General features: G+C 40.8%; 1 protein-coding gene across 2 annotated transcripts in view; it reads right to left on the bottom strand.

Moving 5' to 3' along the window:
- The window catches only part of LOC124620002 (zinc finger protein 37-like), a 150702-nt gene that overhangs the window by 80700 nt on the left and 49707 nt on the right, over positions 1–20295 (bottom strand). For both annotated transcript variants that reach the window (XM_047146670.1, XM_047146678.1), the window contains exons 6-7: positions 14856–14960; positions 12249–12380 (exon numbers count right to left, since the gene is read on the bottom strand). In XM_047146670.1, the coding sequence (XP_047002626.1) occupies positions 12249–12380; positions 14856–14960 (237 nt within the window). The remainder of the gene's footprint in view (positions 1–12248; positions 12381–14855; positions 14961–20295) is intronic.

Genomic DNA, 20295 nt, shown 5'->3' with positions numbered 1-20295 from the left:
TCTCCGATTTCTGATCATAACTCTCTGCCTGGCCCGTAAACAAAATTACCGCTAAACCGGACAAATCTTCCAGCCGTAGATATTTAGTGCTACCGGTGCAAAGTTGGGATAGGTTGCTAGTTCTATTTACAACCTTTTCCACCTTTTATACTCCACTGCTGTTTTCTTGTACTACCTCCATCCAGGTTTTCCTGGAATATTGTGATAGGCTTTGCACACGACCGACCCCCCCCCTTTCTCTCTCTCTCTCTCTCTCTCTCTCTCTCTCTCTCTCTCTCTCTCTCTCTCTCTCACACACACACACACACACACACACACACACACACAGTGGAATGGTAGTCATGATTCTCATTAATGTTGCTCCTCCTCTTCATCCATCCATTCCTGTCTACACATTTCCTGCAATATTTTCCCTTCCAGTTCTCTAACAGCTTTACTTATACTTCCCTGTGGAAGGACTAGAGTTCAAATACTTGTTCAATCAGCAAAATTTAGGTTTTGCATGGTTTCCTTCAACACTCAGGCAAATGCCAGAAAGATTCTGTTAAAGGATGCAACCCATTTCCTACCCTGATTCAAGTGTGTGCTCTCTAATGACCTTTCTGTTGCCAGAATGTTAAGCTCTAATCTCTCTTCCTAGCTGTATTTTTATCTACATTGCACTGCAAAACAAGGGGGAACATTGGCGAAACTGACAAACAATGTAAATTTTCAATTTATTTTTTATTTGTTAGTACAACTCATGGAGAATAAGTTCCCAATGTTTCAACGTTGAAATCGCATCCAAAGTGCCTGAAAATTAATTAAAGTGTGACGTGGCCTCCCTGCCAAGCCAAGCTCAGAGGGATAACAACCCCTACATTCACAAGGAGAGGCTTCCAAATTGTATATTGGATCTTGTCAAGCCCACTGACAGGTTTCTGGCCGATCCCGCACTTCTCAAAAAGTGTGTTCATGGCAAAACCCAAAATCCAAATGAGTCTCTAAATTCACTCATCTGGAAAGGATGCTCTAAAAACACATTTGCATCTGCTACAGTTGTCAGAAATGCAACTTATGATGCAGTTATTGTATTTAATGATGGGAACATCAGGAGGATGAAGGTATTAGAAAGAATGTGCTTCACGATAGGAAATTTTACTCTAGACATCCTGAGAAAAATAGATTTACAGTGCATCTCTGCAGCTGAAAAGTCAGTTGAAGACCTGGTAAAGGAAAGAAGACAGACAACAAGAAGAGAAGCCTTGAAGGGAAAGACAACTCAGGCGCCCTCCGCCACACACCGTCAGCTGGCTTGCGGAGTATGGATGTAGGTGTGGACGTAAATTTCTGAAGAAGTGACATAAGGAAAAAAAGTTAGGTTGAACTTCAAATTGCGTTTCCTGAAAAAGTTTGTTTTTTAAAGTTTATGTACCTTTTCCTCGGATTCTATGAATGCTAGAATTATGAAATTTTGTACACATATTTCTGTAAACCTAATAAACATTGTCTCAAGTGCAAATTTTGAAATTCTGATTGCAAGCTGAGATATACGACATATAGAGAGATGAAACACAGAAATTTTTGTAGAAATCTCTAATACTTTCTGAGAAAAAGGAACATACATTATTTTTTGAAAATAAAACTTCAAATTTCATTAAAAAAAAGCTGAATATATATATATATATATATATATATATATATATATATATATATATATATATATCAAAGGATTTTATATGTAAATGTGTTACTTTCATGTAAAGCTTGGTACAAAATTTCATTGCCTTATCTCCAAAACTGTGGATTTGGTGCATTTTTGAAATAGTGTGTGTTTTTAATCAACGTCCCCCCTTAAAGATGAGATAGGTAAAGTAACTTCGTGGAAATGATTGAAAGTGCTGGAGTGTGTTGCCCAAGGTCTCTTAGTCATACATAGAAAGCTTGATGTCATACAGTGAGGTCAGTATGGCTATAGAGTCACAAGGAGGCTGGCTCCAACACAAGGCACATGAAGGAACGGGAAAAGATGTGTGTGTCAATCAGTCAACAGTTACAGTGCACTGTGGTGGTTTCCTTCATTGCAACATGGCCCTGAGACAATATCTGGATCACATCACATGCAGATAACTGGGAAACTGGAAACTGAGGCAAGTGCAGCCCATGAGTTTGGTATTGCTCACTGCATTGTTTTCATGTTTGAAGATGTTCCAAAGCCACAGGCAGTTCAATCTGAAGGAGTGAGGATGGTCAACCACAATCAACTACAGCAGCACATGACCACTACATTGTGCTACAGGAAATAATGGACCCAAATCACACAGTGGACACAATTGTAACTACATTTAACAGTTCTGCAACACACACAACATCATGGTCCACAGTGACACAGCAACTGCTTGGTGTGATCTCTCTGCCCAACAACCAGTATGTTATATTCCAGTGATACCCATACATTGGTAGCAGCATTTGTGATGGTGCCAAGAGCATAAGGACTAGACCAACGAGGGGTGGGGTCACATGCTCTTAGCGAATGAGAGAAGATTCAGTCTGAGTATGGATCCTGGATGTACCCTCATGCTGCTAGATGCTACAGATAAGAACATGTAATGTGGAATGGGGCATCCTTGCACAAGAACTTCTTAATAATCTTGTAGCCAGTGTGGGAGCATTTCGCAGCATACACTGCCATCCATGGCAATCATTCATCCCATTAAGAACCATGTCCCGTTTTTTGTAATGTCCAAGGACTCTCACAAATCCCGGTGACTTCAGTGTAATTGTTGTGTCTGAATACAAACTTCATTTCTCTATGTCCCACTTTGTATTTCTTTCAGTTACCTTCTGCACTACACTGTAGCAGCTCTTTCTATGTATGGTCCAAGTTTCATAAAGCTATGCTTCTTGGCAGTGACATTTCATGCAAAAGTTACCTTCATCCTAAAATTTTGCACATCAGTGTATCGTAAGTGGCTCAACCTCAGTATCTTTAAGACCTGTGGCAGTGTGTAACCAGTCTGATAACTTGTAGCTACTTTTTTCACCATTTCTTCTCCTACCTAATAAACCCCTTATCATCAGGTACTTTACAGATCGTCTTTCTTGATCTCCTTGACAGGTATTCTTAGCTCTATGTTAAATTTAATATACCGGTATATACATGTGGGGGAAATGGAAGATCTGAAGACAGAGATAGGCAGGCTCAAGTTATGTTTAATGAAGAGAGGGCATATTTGTAGTTGGACCACTACAGGGTATTACCAGGGAATGGTTTAGGAGATATTGGCATTGTTACGAAAAGGAAAAGTACCTTAGAATGAAATTAATCTGAAGTTAAATCAGACAATGTGAGAATGCAAAGACACCGAAAAAGGAGATAGCCATAGTAAAATCTGTAGTGGCTTTCCAGCAGATGAAACAGTTTCAGATGAGCACGAAGTAAAGGCATTAACTTACAAGATGCGGATGGAAATAACAAGAATGGCAGATACATTGCAGGAGTACGTCAAATATGATAGAGAAATGCTCGCTTGAGGCACAAAAGGAGATGAATAGGAAACGATGTGGACAAAAAGTGCATATATGTAATGCACCAAATGATCTCCGGTCAAGTTGGCAGGTGTTATAATTTGCCTTTGGTGTTACTGAAATTTCTGGGATACAAGAACTAGAAGTTTTTTGATCTAGTCTCCTACCGTAAGCTCACAGAAGATCATTATCAGAATGCCAAAGAAAGTACTAGTGGATAATTGTCAATACCAGTTTGACAGATGGCTGCCTTGAAGAGTATACAAAAAAATACAAAAAAGGAAGTCACGCTTCATCAAGGTCCGCGTCACTTTCCCTTTTTAACCAGCCATAACGTCTGAGAAAGGAAAGAATAACAGTAAATAAATAATAGTAAAGTGATCCACTTGCTATCCAGAAAAGGTAACTGAAGCAATTCTGACCATGCAGTTAGAAATGGAAGAAAGAAAAAAGAAAAGTTGAGACACCTTCCTTCAACTGTGGATCTAGAGAATGCCTCTGGCTATGCAAGCTGAGGTAACATGTTAACTAGTGGAGTACAATGACAGATAAGTAACTTATAACACCCGAAAAAACCAAGCAGGTTGATGATGATGAGACACAGATAGTCCCAGTCTTCAAGAAGGGTCGTCGAGCAGATGCGCAAAACTATAGACCTATATCTCTTACGTCGATCTCTTGTAGAATTTTAGAACATGTTTTTTGCTCGCGTATCATGTCATTTCTGGAAACCCAGAATCTACTATGTAGGAATCAACATGGATTCCGGAAACAGCGATCGTGTGAGACCCAACTCGCCTTATTTGTTCATGAGACCCAGAAAATATTAGATACAGGCTCCCAGGTAGATGCTATTTTTCTTGACTTCCGGAAGGCGTTCGATACAGTTCCGCACTGTCGCCTGATAAACAAAGTAAGAGCCTACGGAATATCAGACCAGCTGTGTGGCTGGATTGAAGAGTTTTTAGCAAACAGAACACAGCATGTTGTTATCAATGGAGAGACGTCTACAGACGTTAAAGTAACCTCTGGCGTACCACAGGGGAGTGTTATGGGACCATTGCTTTTCACAATATATATAAATGACTTAGTAGATAGTGTCGGAAGTTCCATGCGGCTTTTCGCGGATGATGCTGTAGTATACAGAGAAGTTGCTGCATTAGAAAATTGTAGCGAAATACAGGAAGATCTGCAGCGGATAGGCACTTGGTGCAGGGAGTGGCAACTGACCCTTAACATAGACAAATGTAATGTATTGCGAATACATAGAAAGAAGGATCCTTTATTGTATGATTATATGATAGCGGAACAAACACTGGTAGCAGTTACTTCTGTAAAATATCTGGGAGTATGCGTACGGAACGATTTGAAGTGGAATGATCATATAAAACTAATTGTTGGTAAGGCGGGTACCAGGTTGAGATTCATTGGGAGAGTGCTTAGAAAATGTAGTCCATCAACAAAGGAGGTGGCTTACAAAACACTCGTTCGACCTATACTTGAGTATTGCTCATCAGTGTGGGATCCGTACCAGGTCGGGTTGACGGAGGAGATAGAGAAGATCCAAAGAAGAGCGGCGCGTTTCGTCACTGGGTTATTTGGTAACCGTGATAGCGTTACGGAGATGTTTAATAAACTCAAGTGGCAGACTCTGCAAGAGAGGCGCTCTGCATCGCGGTGTAGCTTGCTCGCCAGGTTTCGAGAGGGTGCGTTTCTGGATGAGGTATCGAATATATTGCTTCCCCCTACTTATACTTCCCGAGGAGATCACAAATGTAAAATTAGAGAGATTAGAGCGCGCACGGAGGCTTTCAGACAGTCGTTCTTCCCGCGAACCATACGCGACTGGAACAGGAAAGGGAGGTAATGACAGTGGCACGTAAAGTGCCCTCCGCCACACACCGTTGGGTGGCTTGCGGAGTATCAATGTAGATGTAGATGTAGATGAAAGTAAACAGTCCATGGGCTTACTCCCAGTTCAAAGTGTCCAACAGGCACAGGATTTCAGCTGGTTCCCAAGCACTGTGCTAGGACTGTAGCCGCAATCTTGGTTGATGAAATCCTCCCTGGTGCAGATTTCTATGGCCTCTCAAAAGATACCGTCCTAGTACTTGGAAGTCTGTACTAAGATCCTGGTATGATCATGCTCATGATTCTCAGATGAACAGTGCTCTACGACCGCTGACTTGTTGGAATGCATCAGTGGAGTGTGCCTCTGGTGGTCTTCACAACAATCTTCACTGGTGCACTCTGTGTGTCCAATATATGTCTTCCAACAATGACACGTAATCTGGTATAAGCCGGCCTTCTGCAAACTGAAATCATCTTTGATGTTTTCCAATAATGCTAAGTTTTACTGGATGGGCAAAAGACATTTTTACTCTGCACTTCTTCAATATGCAACCAACTTTTCCCGATAGTATACCACTTTATGGTATAAAGGCATTGGCTGCCACTTCCTCCATGACTTATTCCATCTCCACAGGTTGTACAGCTGTGGTGGGGCAGATAGCGTGCCAGGATGCCATTAGCTCTTCACTTGACCATGATGTCCAGGAATGGTAATCTTCCTTCTGCTTTGGTCTCCACAGTGAATTTGGTGTTAGGATGCATGGAGTCCAAATGTGTAATCAAGTCAGGAAGACTTGGTCCCTACCATGGGGCAAGATGACAAATGCGTCATCCACATAATGGAAAAAACATGCGAGTTTCCATTTGGATGATGCCAGGGCTTCTTCCTCAAGGTAAACAAAGGTATACAATATACAAATTCGCGACCACAGGTGAGATTGGACTGCACATTGTGACAACTGTTTGTTGATAGTATTCTCCATTAAACAGAAAATACGGGAGGTCAGACACACCTGAAAAGGTCGGTATTCTTGTAAAATTTCTGACAATAAGCTCTAGTACTCTTTTAGAGGTACCCTGTGAATAACAAAATCACATCAAAACTCCCCAGGATATCAGAGTCTTTCACCTGAAGTTGTTGAGGTATTTTACTAAATCCACAGAACTGCGGACATGATGAGTGCATTTACCCACTTAAGGACTTCTGTCAGGTATTTTGCCACCAAATATGCAGATATCATAATGTTGCTGACAGTGGGGTGCAATGGCATTTGATCTTTGTGAACATCAGAAATTCCATTAAATCTTGCCGGTACAGGTCCACGAGGTTAACAGTTTTTTTTGCTGATCCCTTCTGGTAAATCAGCGTCCTTGAGAAGAGCCCTAGCCTTGTTCTCCACCTTCTTTGGCAGGCTCTGCATCTTCTCAATTTAGTCCTTGTGTGAAAGAACAGCAGTAGCACTGTCTTTGTGAGCAGGTAAGACGACAATCTCAGGCTATTTTCTCCAGTCCCAAATAGCCGCCTTATCTCTGCTGCCAATGTTCAAGTTCTTGTCAGAGGGGGAGAGAGGGGGAGGGAGGGGGGAGGGAGGGGGGAGAGAGAGGGGATGAGAGAGGGGGGATGAGAGAGGGGGGATGAGAGAGGGGGGATGAGAGAGGGGGGATGAGAAGGGGAGAGGGGGTAGAGAGGGGGGTAGAGAGAGGGGGTAGAGAGAGGGGGAGAGGGGGTAGAGAGGGGGGTAGAGAGAGGGGGTAGAGAGAGGGGGAGAGGGGGGAGAGAGAGGGGGAGAGGGGGTAGAGAAAGGGGGAGAGGGGGTAGAGAGAGGGGGAGAGGGGGTAGAGAGAGGGGGTAGAGAGAGGGGGAGAGGGGGTAGAGAGGGGGGGTAGAGAGAGGGTAGGAGGGGGGAGGCGAAGGACAAAGAGAGGGGGAGGGAGAAGGATAGGGATGGGGAGTGGGAGGATTGGGAGGGCAGAGAGGGAGGGGGAGTGGGACGATGGGGAGGGAGGGGGGAGAGGGATGGGGAGGGAGGGGGGAGAGGGATGGGGAGGGATGGGGAGGGAGGGGGGAGAGGGATGGGGAGGGAGGGGAAGAGGGAGGGGGAGGGAGGGGTAGGGATGGGGAGAGGGAGGGAGGGTGAGAGGGTAGAGGGGTAGTGGGGGAAAGTGGGAGGGGAAGGGGAGGGTGTGGAGAAGGGGAGGGGAAGAAGGGGGAGAACAGGGAAGGGGAGAGGGGTGAGGGGGAAGGGGGGAGGGAGAAGGGGGAAGGGCTGAGGGGGAAGGGGGGAGGGAGAAGGGGGAAGGGGAGAGGGAGAAGGGGGAAGGGGAGAGGGAGAAGGGGGAAGGGGAGAAGGCATATATCCAATTCCCATACATATTTAGCAATTTCAAAACATTCCTGGGTTCGCTAGGATCTTCATGCAGACCAAAAGAGTGGTATGGCATGTTTTCTATGGCTAGAGTTGAATTCAGAGGAACATTTTGAATAAGACTATTATAAAATGACTTGACGAAATCAAATAATGTTAATTTCCTCACTGCAGTTGTCTTTCTTTGAGAAATCAAACAGGAATTCTCAGTTTTGATTGAATGATAAGTGTGGCAGTGTTAAGACAATTATAATGGCAACTTTGCCTGATAGTGATTTTGTTGTTCCTTGTGCTGCATGGTCTCTTCTGTCCAGTTACGAGACAAATTAACCCAGGTCTTTTCAGGCCACATAATATCACTAAATAAAATGCTTCTTGCCAGATGCAAATACAGTAATTTGCAATCCAGTTCTCTCAATGACCAATGTCCAGGATGAAATTTTTTTAATGTTGGAAACCACCCTCATGAAGCCAGCTTTGAAGTAATGACTTGCATCCAGAAAACTGCCTGATTTCTTTGACACTAAATAGGAGTTTGTTTAAAGTGGGATCATCACTGTACTGATTGTAACTACAAAGTATAATCCATATCAAACCCTACAGGAATGTGTCAGTCTTACTTATCTGTCAAATTTTTCTTGTCCCAAGTGAAGAATAAGCTGGTGTTGCTTCAGCAATCCCTTTTTCCTTCCTTTTCTCCTTTACGATTTTCAGCACAATGAATTTTCTGTGCCATGAGTGATCTATTCACTAATCTTGCAACATTTAAAATCATCAGAGTACCACTATTACATTACAGTTGGGAACACTTGCACATGCAGGGTGTATACATGGACAAGGAAAAAAAATTCCGATTTCCCGGTTAGAAAATACACTTTTTCCCAGGTGACCGTATACTTTTCCCTGGAACTGTAAAACTTATCAATCCTTTGAATGGTTGACATTTTATACATCATTGGCGTAGAACTTTCTGCCACCACTTTAGGAAGGGGGAAAAGAAAGAAAAAGTCTTGGAAAGATTTTTGGTGATGTGCAGCACCATATACGCTGCATATTTTCGTATTACGATGCGCTACATTTTTTCGTAATTACAAAATTGCAAATTTGAATGCACCAAACACACCATGTTAATTTCTAAAGCATGGAAACCAAGATTATGATGCCCTATTGTAAGCCAATCATAGCTCATGTCGTAATCTCGCCAGCCGATGACAGCAGATATCCAGACCATAGGACACATGATGTAGTCAGCGAATAGCAACATCACTGTTAAGTAGTGTGAACACACAAATAGCAAAAGTTAATGGTTTAAACTAATATACATAGTGTAGCTACAAGAAAAGCTAAGCTTTCACTTATAATATTGACCTCGAAGATTACTAAGTGACAAGCAAGTGGTTTTCACATGCAATATTGATCTTTTTTGCACGTGTTACACTGTAAGATTCATCACACAAATGTGACAATAAAATTTAGAATAATGAAAATAAATGTCTGGTTTTCTGGGTTCAAAATTCTTCTAAGTGGGCAGTCCTCAAAATGTTAAGCTGTAAACGAGAGTCAAATGCTCTGTGATTTAAGAAATTACTCACACATTCTCACACAAAACATAAAAGGAAATTTACTTGGAAAGTAATGCTTTCAAACCACCATTCGGAATATTTTACCCGAGACCTGTTGAAAACAAATTCTTTCAGCAGTTACCAGAGTGTACCTGAAAACAGATGTTACAACTCTTGCGCAGCTACGATGGCATAGGAAGCCCATGTTGGTACATATAAAGCATTAAGACATCTTACATTATGTCATAAAAACAACAGGGCATCAGAGGTTATTACAAGAGCACCGGAAGTTTGTAAACCACACTAAATTGCATAATTCGGCTTGGAGTGCCCATTCGTATGTCCAGATTCACAATGAAGTAGGCCCCAACCCGATATGTAGCTTTTCAGTGCGGTTTTCGGAATGTAAATTTTGTTGGAGTACCAGTACTGTACTATCTCTCATTTGATTCCTTATTATGACAACATGCCATACGTGCCAGAAGATGAAAATGTGCTATTGAAATTCTGCAAACAGTAGGAACTAGCCTATACTGTGGAATGAAATGCTTTGTTTCAAATAAATTGACAGCCTCAGCAGAAAAAGTTAATAAAAGCCAAACTTGTTTAGCAAACTCATAAAAATAATTTCATTGTTCTGCCAGGCATTTATTGCTTGACTGCCAAAAATGTGAAATGAAATAAAATCAGAAAACTAAAACTATAATATATTTCAGCCTTCCGTAATTATGTGAATGTTTTTTTAATTCATTTGATAGCTCGCGGCCACAGAAATCAGTTTTGTTTTCATTTGACATGGGCACTGTACACGATACGGGAATTTCACTAAATGTAAACATGGGTCAAGTGGAGACTAATCCCCCCCCCCCTTTCCCCTCCCCAGTACAACTTAAGACTGCTTTGCATATGCACAAATCTGGCAACTTGGGTGCATCAAAAAAACATTTTTTTCCAGTTAGCATATGGATTCAAGCAGTCAGAAAAACGGGAGTAGGTACTGCTCATATGCGAGTGAAATGTGCGTGCATGTGATCGCGCTGGCAACTGCTCAAATGAATCTAAAGTGAGCACTTGTGACATCACACTCATCAGAAGCAATTTGTTGTTACGAAGTATTGCACAGTCCTCATCTTAATGCCTTCAACACATTTTGCTGTTGGCAGATGCTTGTGTGTGAAAGGTGTTTTGTTGTTGCAAATGGCGCATTTCCTTTGCAACTAAAGTTTATTTTGGTATTTTTCTCTCATTTATGGTTTATTGCTGCAGTATTATTCTGCTGTAGTATATAGTAATATTCTTTGTTAAGAGTATCAGTTTTTACCAGTCAAAATTTTTAAAAAAATAACTTAAAATTAAAACCATGGAAAATTCCCAGAATTCCAAATAATTCCTGGGTTTTTCCCAGATGTCCTGGGGCGTATACACCTCAACAGGGGGCACAAATTCACAAACCATGTCCACAGATAGAAAACTTCTTTCCAACCCAAGATGCCTTTGAGGCTGGCAAACATGTTCTCAGACAACCTCTTTTTCCAGCAAACCTATCCACGGATATTGCTCGGCTAGCAACACAAAAAAGGTACAAAAACACTATTTCACAACAATGCTGAAGAATCCACACACATTAAAAAAAAAAAACCTCACAATGAGAGCAAAGGAAATTAGAATCCACTGAGTGAATAATGCTCTCCTCAACAAAAAGAGGAAGAGCTAACATAAATTTACATAGAATCTCAGAAGACACATTATCAAACAACAATTATAGTTGGATAATATTTTCTTAACCAGGAGATCCTTACAATAGTTGTCAGCCTTTTACTGTACTGTATTACTTATTCATTCAATAAAAAATCTGTAGTTTTTGAACTTTTTGTTTAATTTGCAAGTGTATTTTATCCGTATTGGATGCTCTTGAACTACATAACTTTCCCTAAAAACTGCTTCCAGTCACAACAACTAAAAATCATTTATTTAAATTACAATCAGTTTCAAGCTTATGCTATCCTCAGGTCTTCCAGTTTCATATTTCCACATTAAATATTTAACAGTCAACTCCAACAATGAAACTGAATGTATAATCACCTAAGAAAGTGCAGAAGTCTGGATAGGGTTATAAATTAAATAAACCATCTTCAATTCAGATTTTATTTAATAATCCTGTTCAATTTTTTCAGCGTGCTGTGAACTAAGTAAGCATTTACTCTATGGACGACCAGCTTTAGCTCACATGAGCCTATAGAAATTTTGAAAAAATAATTATATATTCATTACAAGAGCATGGCAATGTATAGGAGCAAAATGTGAATAGTGGTAAACAGGGAAGTAAGGAACTAAAAGCACTAAAAGTAAAGCAATTTAAATATGTGCTAGATAAATAAAGACAATAAACAAATGGTACTAGGAAGAACATATACGGAAAGAACTCTACAGAAAACCCTGACCAGAAGGTACTTGTTAGTGAAGCACTTACTATAGTATTTAAGGCTAATTTACCTTAATATGGGAAAAATTGGTGTGTGTGGGGGGGGGGGGGGGGGCAGGAACTGGAGGTATAAAAAGATTACATTATATAAATCAGATAGTGGAAAGTGTCGAGTGCGACAGATAGTGTGAATGCAAATTTAGTTTAAAATAAGAATAGACAGAGGATAACAAAACTATTCAAGAGACTGAAAACTTTAATTTACCAATGGACACTAAAATTCCAGTACAACTACCACATAATCACAAAAAGGCTTTTTAAGAAAATTTAAATGTAATAAATGTTTTAAAAATGCAACTGTATTGTGTTATAGGCATATTTTATTACATACAGCAGCTTACTTCCCTAATTAAAATACGTATACTGTGTATAAGTTTCATGTGCACATGCATACCAAACTGCATTCTACAATTTTATTGTAAATTGCTCTCTTCTCAATCAAGTTCTTCTCTTATACAATGTAAGGCCAGATTTGTTTACCTGCTGGAATGTAGTCGTGAATCCTGCAGATGAAATGCTGTTGCTGAACTGAGGGTGGCCAGGCGCAGGAACATTAATGACTACAGCAGGTCGGTCTGCCCCCGTGCCGACAGGCGGAGTTGCAACGCGAACCTGGAATTATTTGCACTAAGACCTCATGACAAAAAAAATTCTGCAGCGAGCAAACATCTATATGACACTGATGATGAACAAAGAATAAATTTTAACAGTAATAAATATTAGTACTTGCTAAGTGTCACTGAATCTTTCATTAATTGTAAATAGCAGGCATGTGCACAAACTGTCTGAAGTGTAATTCTATTTTGTCTGTAGCAAAACATTTAGTAAATTTGTCATCATAATAATTAAGTGTTCAACAGAAGTTGCTTGTCAGTAGTATTTCATTTTACCGAACTAGTTTTGGGTGTTGCCTATCATCAGCAGTATCTGTTTTACACAAAAGAACATTTCTTATAATAAATTACTTACAGTGTATATAGCGATGTTTTATGCATATGAGAATTTTCAGTTCATTGTAATGTGAAGAATGTTCTTTAGCGTATGCCAATGACAATATTTTGTAATTTTCACGTAACGATGTCATTACACGATTTATATATACATATATGTAATCAGTATAAAACAATGGAAATTCCAGGGTGGAATATCAACAATATAAGGAAAAGACGGACTGCTACTCACCACGAAGATGGCATGCTGAGTTGCAGACAGGCACAGTGAAAAGACATTAGCTTTTTGCCAAAGCCTTCATCAAAAAAGGAAACACACGTGCATTCAGTCACACAAGCAAGCATACATTGTGCACATATAATGGCCATCTCTGGCAGCTTGGACTAGAATGCAACTGTCACATAGAAACAAAGTAGCAAGCTGGAAGGGGCGGGGAAGGGGAAGAGAGAGCAGTGTACAGATTGGGGAGAGAAGAGCACTACTGGCAGAGTGTGCTGGAACTACACTTCCAACACATACAGCATTGGAAGGCCAGGTATGGGGGAGAGGAATGGGGAGGGAAAGAGAAGAGGAGCAGGGAAGACCAAAACCAGCAAGCACATAAGCACAGAGTATCACACACAAATGGTTAGGGGATGAGAAAAGGGAGGAGGTGATAGGACAAAAGGGGTGGAAACAGTCAGTTGGAGGGTGCAGGGGATGGTAGGTTACCATAGGTTTAGGCTGGGATAATTCCCATCTGCGCAGTTCAGAAAAGCTGAATGTGGGGGGTGGAATCCATGTGGTTTGAGTAGTAAAGCAGCCACTGAAATCAAGCATATTGTGTTCAGCTCGACGTTGTACCACAAGATGGTCTACTTTGCTTTTGGCCTCAGTTTGACGGGGCCATTCATCCTGGTGAATAGCTGGTTGATAGTCACACTAATATTCCGGTCTGAGCTGCTACCAGAGATGGCGGTCATGTGAGAGTGAGTCGTACTTGCTTGAATGAATGTGTATGTGTGTGTGTGTGTGTGTGTGTGTGTGTGTGTGTGTGTGTGTGTGTGTCTTTTTCCAAAGAAGGCTTTGGCCGGAAGCTAATGTGTAACTGTCTTTTCGTTATGTCTGACTGCAATTCAACGTGACATCTTCACTGTGAGTAGCAATCTATCTTTTGCTTATACTGCTGTAATCAGGAATTTTCTTTACAAAATATATGCAGTTGTCATTGGTAACTGCTGTATAGGCAATAACATCTATATAATGCTACTTCTGATTAGTGTAATCTCTGTTAGCAGAGCAAAGAAAGGTTGTCATTAAAGAACTCTAAGGAAACTTTCATGGAATTTCTTGTTTTTCATATCAATCCGTTTGTTTTCCTCTACAGTATTTAGTAAGCAGGCTTTTTTGGCAAAATGTAGGACTGATAGGCATTGTGTCATGTCACTGTCTGTATAGTTTTGTTCTTGTAAGTGTGTACTAACTGAAGATAGGATCTTTAAATATTGTTTTGAAATATCACTCAGTTTGTCCTATGTAAATCTACTCAGAGTCATTGTGTTTAATTTATGGGCACCTGAATGTACAAATATACAGGATTGTTCAACATTATGACAAATTTGTGAATGCAATGTGTTCTGATGCCTATTTTTAGGCTGCTTTTCTGAAGTGTTAGTCTGATTTTATGCAAAATTTTTCTTCAATGGTATGGCAGTGTATGTTTCTTGTAATTTGTTCTTATTAAGGTAATGTTGTTTTATTTTCAAATGGTTCAAATGGCTCTGAGCACTATGGGACTTGACATCTGAGGTCATCAGTCCCCTAAAACTTAGAACTACTTAAACCTAACCAATCTAAAAGGACATCACACACATCCATGCCCGAGGCAGGATTCGAACCTGCGACCGTAGCGGTCGCGTGGTTCCAGACTGAAGCGCCTAGAACTGCTCAGCCACAGCGGCCAGTTATTTTATTTTCATTTGTGGGCAGTTTTCTGGTGTAAATTTTGTCGACTATGATGCGCTGTAACCAGTATTTTTTCCTGTTGCATTTAGTCCCATTTGTGACAGAATTCACCATATGGTTAGCTTATCAATACTGAGATCAGCAGCTTTTTTGTGAAACAGGAGATTGTAGGAATACACCTGCGCAACTAACCTGCTGCAAATTTGGTTGAAGGTTCACAGATGAAGTTATGCTTGGAGACTGTGGTGGAGGGGGTACAGCAATGTTGCCCTGAGGTAAAGATGGCCCTATGCAGACCTGAAATCAATAAGCGTTATTAACTTAGCAAACTGAACTTAACATAATGTCTCTGTTAATAAAGCTCTCTAATAAAATGTAAAACTCTGCTAAATCTCAAACACTGACAATAAACAGGAATTTGGACAATGTCAATTAACAGCAACAAGTACAATTTTTGCACAACACCACTTCCACATAAATCTAACTTTTTCTATGTGATGGCCACATTCCCCATTCTTTATCTACTAGCAGTCATTCGAAATTAACATTAACACAATTTTATTATTATTATTTATTACGATTGTTAAATGTCTTCAATAATGATTCAATATAAGGACATGTTCCATCATCATGTGATAAAGCAACGTAGGTCCTATGAAACAACTACTGCATAAATTTCATTATGCACTTTTAGGTACATATTCGTGATGGGTTCATGTGAAGACTCCATCAGAAGACAATTGGCAACATTTACAAAGATAATAGAGCACAGAGAAATCTGAAAAATTTGTCCATTCTGGCTTCTTTCCATCTGAGTGACCAGAGAAATGCATTGTCAAGTGAGACCTCTGTTTAAACAGTCTCAGTTTGTTGGATTCCATTATCCAGTTAATCTCCCACTGTCATGACAAATTACGTAAAAGTGACACTGGCAAGTCCCAGGTGGAATACAAATAATGAATGGTGTACACCTAACCATTTACCAAATATTGGATGTGTTGAGTGGTCATCAGGCACATAAACAAGATTGAAACTGTAAAGTTTCATGCTTTCCCAGCGATCTAATGACAACTTGGGTTGTCTGGCATTCTGCCGGATATCGGCGTCGTACTTGCACGCTCCAGCAGATCACAGTGAGCAGGAGTGGACTGCAGGGGTAATGCCTGGTGCCTCAGACGGAATTCCAAATGCACCAGACCAAAGATGGAACACCCAGGAGCAGGTCTGGTGGGTGTGGATCACAGTAGGAACACCCAGAACTGTAGCGGACCGATAACAGAACAGCAACATTCCAGAAGATCACAGCAAGCATATGCAGACTGCAGAGGGAACATCTGCAACCGCTGGTGGAGGGAGAAGTTCACAGTCATAAATACTGGACCAGGTCAGCTCAAGGAGCAGTCTCAGGTCGCACTGATGAAGGTTACGAGCTAAATTATTGTGCAATTACGACACTGATTTCCAGTAGAATACCTGACAACCCAAGATGTCAAGATTTAAATAAATGGTAAGCTTTTGGACAGTGTAGCCCTAGTAGCTAACATTCAAATGTGTGGTTACGGTGTCCTAGCACTGAACCCCACCCAGACTTGTCAACTGCTGAACACCTCAACTATACAATGAACTTCTAATAATTCCATTATTTAAATCACATAAAAGATTTATGAACCTCTGGAAATTGGTTAAATTTAATATCAACATCTGCAATAGCTTCACTGCTCTGAAGGTTGTACAAAAGTGAGCACAATCAGGTGGAGTCTGGTAATATAGTTTAGTTTAGGGAAGGTTTGATAAAACAATATGGGAGTAATGGAGCCACTGAGTGGGCAACTGGCACAAATCAAAGACTGAAAATGTTGTTAAACTTTTATACTATGTCCCCCAGAGCTAACAAAAACACAGACCCCCCCCCCCCCCCCCCCCCACACACACACACACACACACACACACACACACACACAAAGTGGTAACCATTGTGCACTGTATCTGTGAAATATCCTGATCTGTCCTTGTGCCATGTCCTACCTTTACCCTGTGCCACATGGCCCTATATACGACCCAGAAACAATACCCGTCCTATGCACCCACTAGCACATCCTTTTCCAGTCCCATTACAGGCATGTTATGTATAATCAGAGGTATTATTACCTGTGAAAGCACTCATCTCACATAAAAGCTTCCACACGGTATTTTAGCCGCCATGACCAACAACTAATTCTCCACACAAATGAACAGCCACTGTTGAGCTGTGGCCAAGATATCCAACCAAGTCTTCACTCTTTCTACACTCACATCGTCCTCTCCACAGCCTCCTTCTCTCTTTTTCCGATCTCCCCCTCCCAGTCCACTCCTCAACATCACTGAGTGCCACACACGACTCAACACATTAGTGCCATTTTCCTATCCTGAGTACTTGCTGCTTCTCCTTACCAGCTGTTAGCCATCATTCCCTGCAACTCTTCCTCCTCCTTCATTCTCTCATCACCCAGTCCACCTGACACAACCCCTTACCTTAGTTTCAGCTGCATTCTTGATACATCGCAGTGAACCAGTACAATGTGGCCATGCAGAGAGGGTGTGTGCGCGCGTGCGTGTGTGTGTGTGTGTGTGTGTGTGTGTGTGTGTGTGTGTGTGAGAGAGAGAGAGAGAGAGAGAGAGAGAGAGAGAGAGAGAGAGAGAGAGAGATATGCCTCCCAATCTTATTTACACACCTATCAACCACTCAACTTCTCAACTATACAGTGAGTTATTACTTTTACTCCTTCCATTATTGTTATTCCAAGAACAACTTCCTGTCATCATGTAAGATTAATAAAGCAATTCAGAGCTATAAATCAGGATTTAGAAGCCAACAATGAATTTTGTTGCATGGTAGTTGTAGGATAGTGCCTTCAGGCAAATCAAGGACTCAGATGTCTGTGGCCATCAGTTACTGGATAAGGTATTGGTGTACAAGATTCTGCTATAATTACCTAGTTGCAGTCAACAGTTATGCAGTTAAGTACAACATTAACAACACTACAAGAAACACTCTTCATATTATGTGGATATAATGTTGCTGTGACTAATGAGGCAAGCTCTCTGGATGACACTGTTTCCACATATAATTGTAGAAACTCAGGTACCATCTGGAGAGTATGGCTGCCACAAATGAGTATGGTCTGCATGCAACTTCTCATTCAGACGCATGGCAGCATGGATTAAATCCAAGTTGTTAAGGAACGAGCACTATTTCACCACTAATTTCCAGAAGGTACAAACTCATCAGAGGAGTACTCATTATAGTCCACTAATTTTCACTAGTTACAGAAGGCCTTTTCAATGTAACTGTTTTCTAAAGGCTGAGCTGTAGAGTAACTAAGATGCAATACAATCAAATATTTATAAAAGAAAACCAAACAGCTGCAAGGACAGTACCTGAAGTGTAAATGATCACTCTTTTAGCATATTTCAGCCTGAAGTGTAACATATCAGTTCATAAAAGTAATAAAGTACTAGCTTTATCTGTTACCAACTAATGGTGATTGTCATCTGCACGTAGAAATTTTGTTACGGGGGTAATAAATGCAAACACACATATTGTGTGAGAATTGTTTTATAGGTGCATGAAATTGGGAGACTGAATAACATGTTTCTACAAGACGGGGCAGGGTGACTGACAGAAACACGCAGTGCGCCATAGAATCCTGAAGCTCAAGACGATAAAAGGATAACGTCACGAGGGGACACTGGAAGATTCAGTCTGTGTCTATCCCGTGAAGTGGAAAAACTGTTCAGTTAATGTAACAAATGTTAATGTTCATCAACAGAAATTTATTAAAAGAAGTGTTTCCTGCTGTCGTATTCAGTTACTACATAATGTTTCAAGAAGAATCTATGTTTCTAATCTTGTGGATTTAAGAGATAGTTTGGACTTACATTTTCAGCCTCAAGATTTCAGTCCATGGAGATGAAGTCAATGAGAAGAAGCAGCATGGTAAAGGAAAAGGGGACCTCAGGTGATCATATTATGGTTTCTGTACCCTATCAGCTCTCATTCTTAAGCTGTCTACAAATTATCTGAGGCAGAACACAGGTAACACTTCAGTGCAAAGTTTCGTAAATAATATGGAAGCATTTTTAACATCAATGCTACCATGTGTAAGTGCAAATTAATCTCTGCAAACATGTTATGCATATCAGACATTGAGCTGAAACCACAGTAATTGAAGAGATACACCTGAATGGATACAAAATAACATTACTGCAGAACTAATGAAATTGTGCGTGTGATTTTGGAGACAAAAAATTGAAATAAAGTCTCAGCTCTTGGATTGAAAAAATGTTGCACTCAACTGCTCTTTAAATATTGCAGCACTTTATGCTATTGGGACTACACAAGTTAGAGATCCTGACAGTATACACATCCTGAACTGAAAATGTTTTATTTCATCAAGAATAAAGAAAATAATTGGCTTTCATCAAATAATAGAAAATTTAGCGAATATTTATTTTGTGGGTACAGCACTTTCTAAAATATCCCTAAATATCGATTAAGATGAAGAGGTGACAGGAACTGCAAGACTACAAGAAACGCTGACCATGGCCGCCTGTATTAGAGGCTGTAGGGCTGAAATGTGTCTGTGTTACATTAAGTACTGCCATATGGCTGTGATGGTATGGTAGATATAGACGTGTTTGTAGTTGTAATGTCATGTCTTGCATTTGACCCGAATTTTCTGCGGAAGTGCAGCATACTGGATATAACAAAAATCATAGGACACAGCCATGACTAAAGTTGAATAGAAAACACAAATGTAAGTACAGTAAAGAAAGTTCTGGCAGAATCTAAATAATTTAGAAGCAAGGGAGACCATTCACTGTGCAACACCCGGTGAGCTCCAGTACATTGTGCTCAGCAGAATGTGTGCCACTGGGTGGAAAACTGTGTTCCTAGTCACAGTTTGGTGATGGCCATTCATTCTAGAGGACAGCTGGTTTGGGACCATACCCACATAAATTGCTGTGCAGTAATTGCTGCAGAAACAGTGTATGACATGACTGCTGTCACAGATGGCTCTGCCTATGATGGCACAGGATACACCTGTGAGGGGACTAGATTAGGATGTGTTGGTTGGGTCAATCTTGCACCTGGGTCTTCCAGTGGGATATGACCCATGGAACAAAGGATTGGGAGTGGGAATTGCATATGGATGGACCAGAATGTTGTGTAGGTTTGGTGGATGATGGAATACCACATTAGGACAGGTGGGAAGGATGTTGGGTACGATGTGTCTCATTTATGGGCATGAACACACATAATCAAAACCTTGGCAAATAATATGGTTGAGTTGCTTCAATCCAGGATGATACTGGGTGATAAACGAGGCACTACCTTGCAGCTGATTCTTCGAGGGTGGTTTAGGAGGGTATGAGGATATAGCACAAAAAATCTTTTGCAGACTATTTTTGGGAGGGAGGTAAGGTGGAGAGGGGAGGGGGGGAAGAGCCCGTTTTTGTGAGAGTGTCAGTGTGTTGAGCAAGGAAATTCTGTTCACTGTAGATGCACTGTCCACAGGTGGCCAGGCTAGATGGGAGTAATTTTTTTAGTGTGGAAGGGATGACAGCTCTCTAAATAGAGCTACAGTTGCAG

This window comes from Schistocerca americana, chromosome 1, assembly GCF_021461395.2.
Source record: "Schistocerca americana isolate TAMUIC-IGC-003095 chromosome 1, iqSchAmer2.1, whole genome shotgun sequence".
NCBI classification, from domain to species: domain Eukaryota; kingdom Metazoa; phylum Arthropoda; class Insecta; order Orthoptera; family Acrididae; genus Schistocerca; species Schistocerca americana.
The sequence above is the reverse complement of the archived record's forward strand: the minus strand, read 5'-3'. Positions and strand labels throughout refer to the sequence as shown.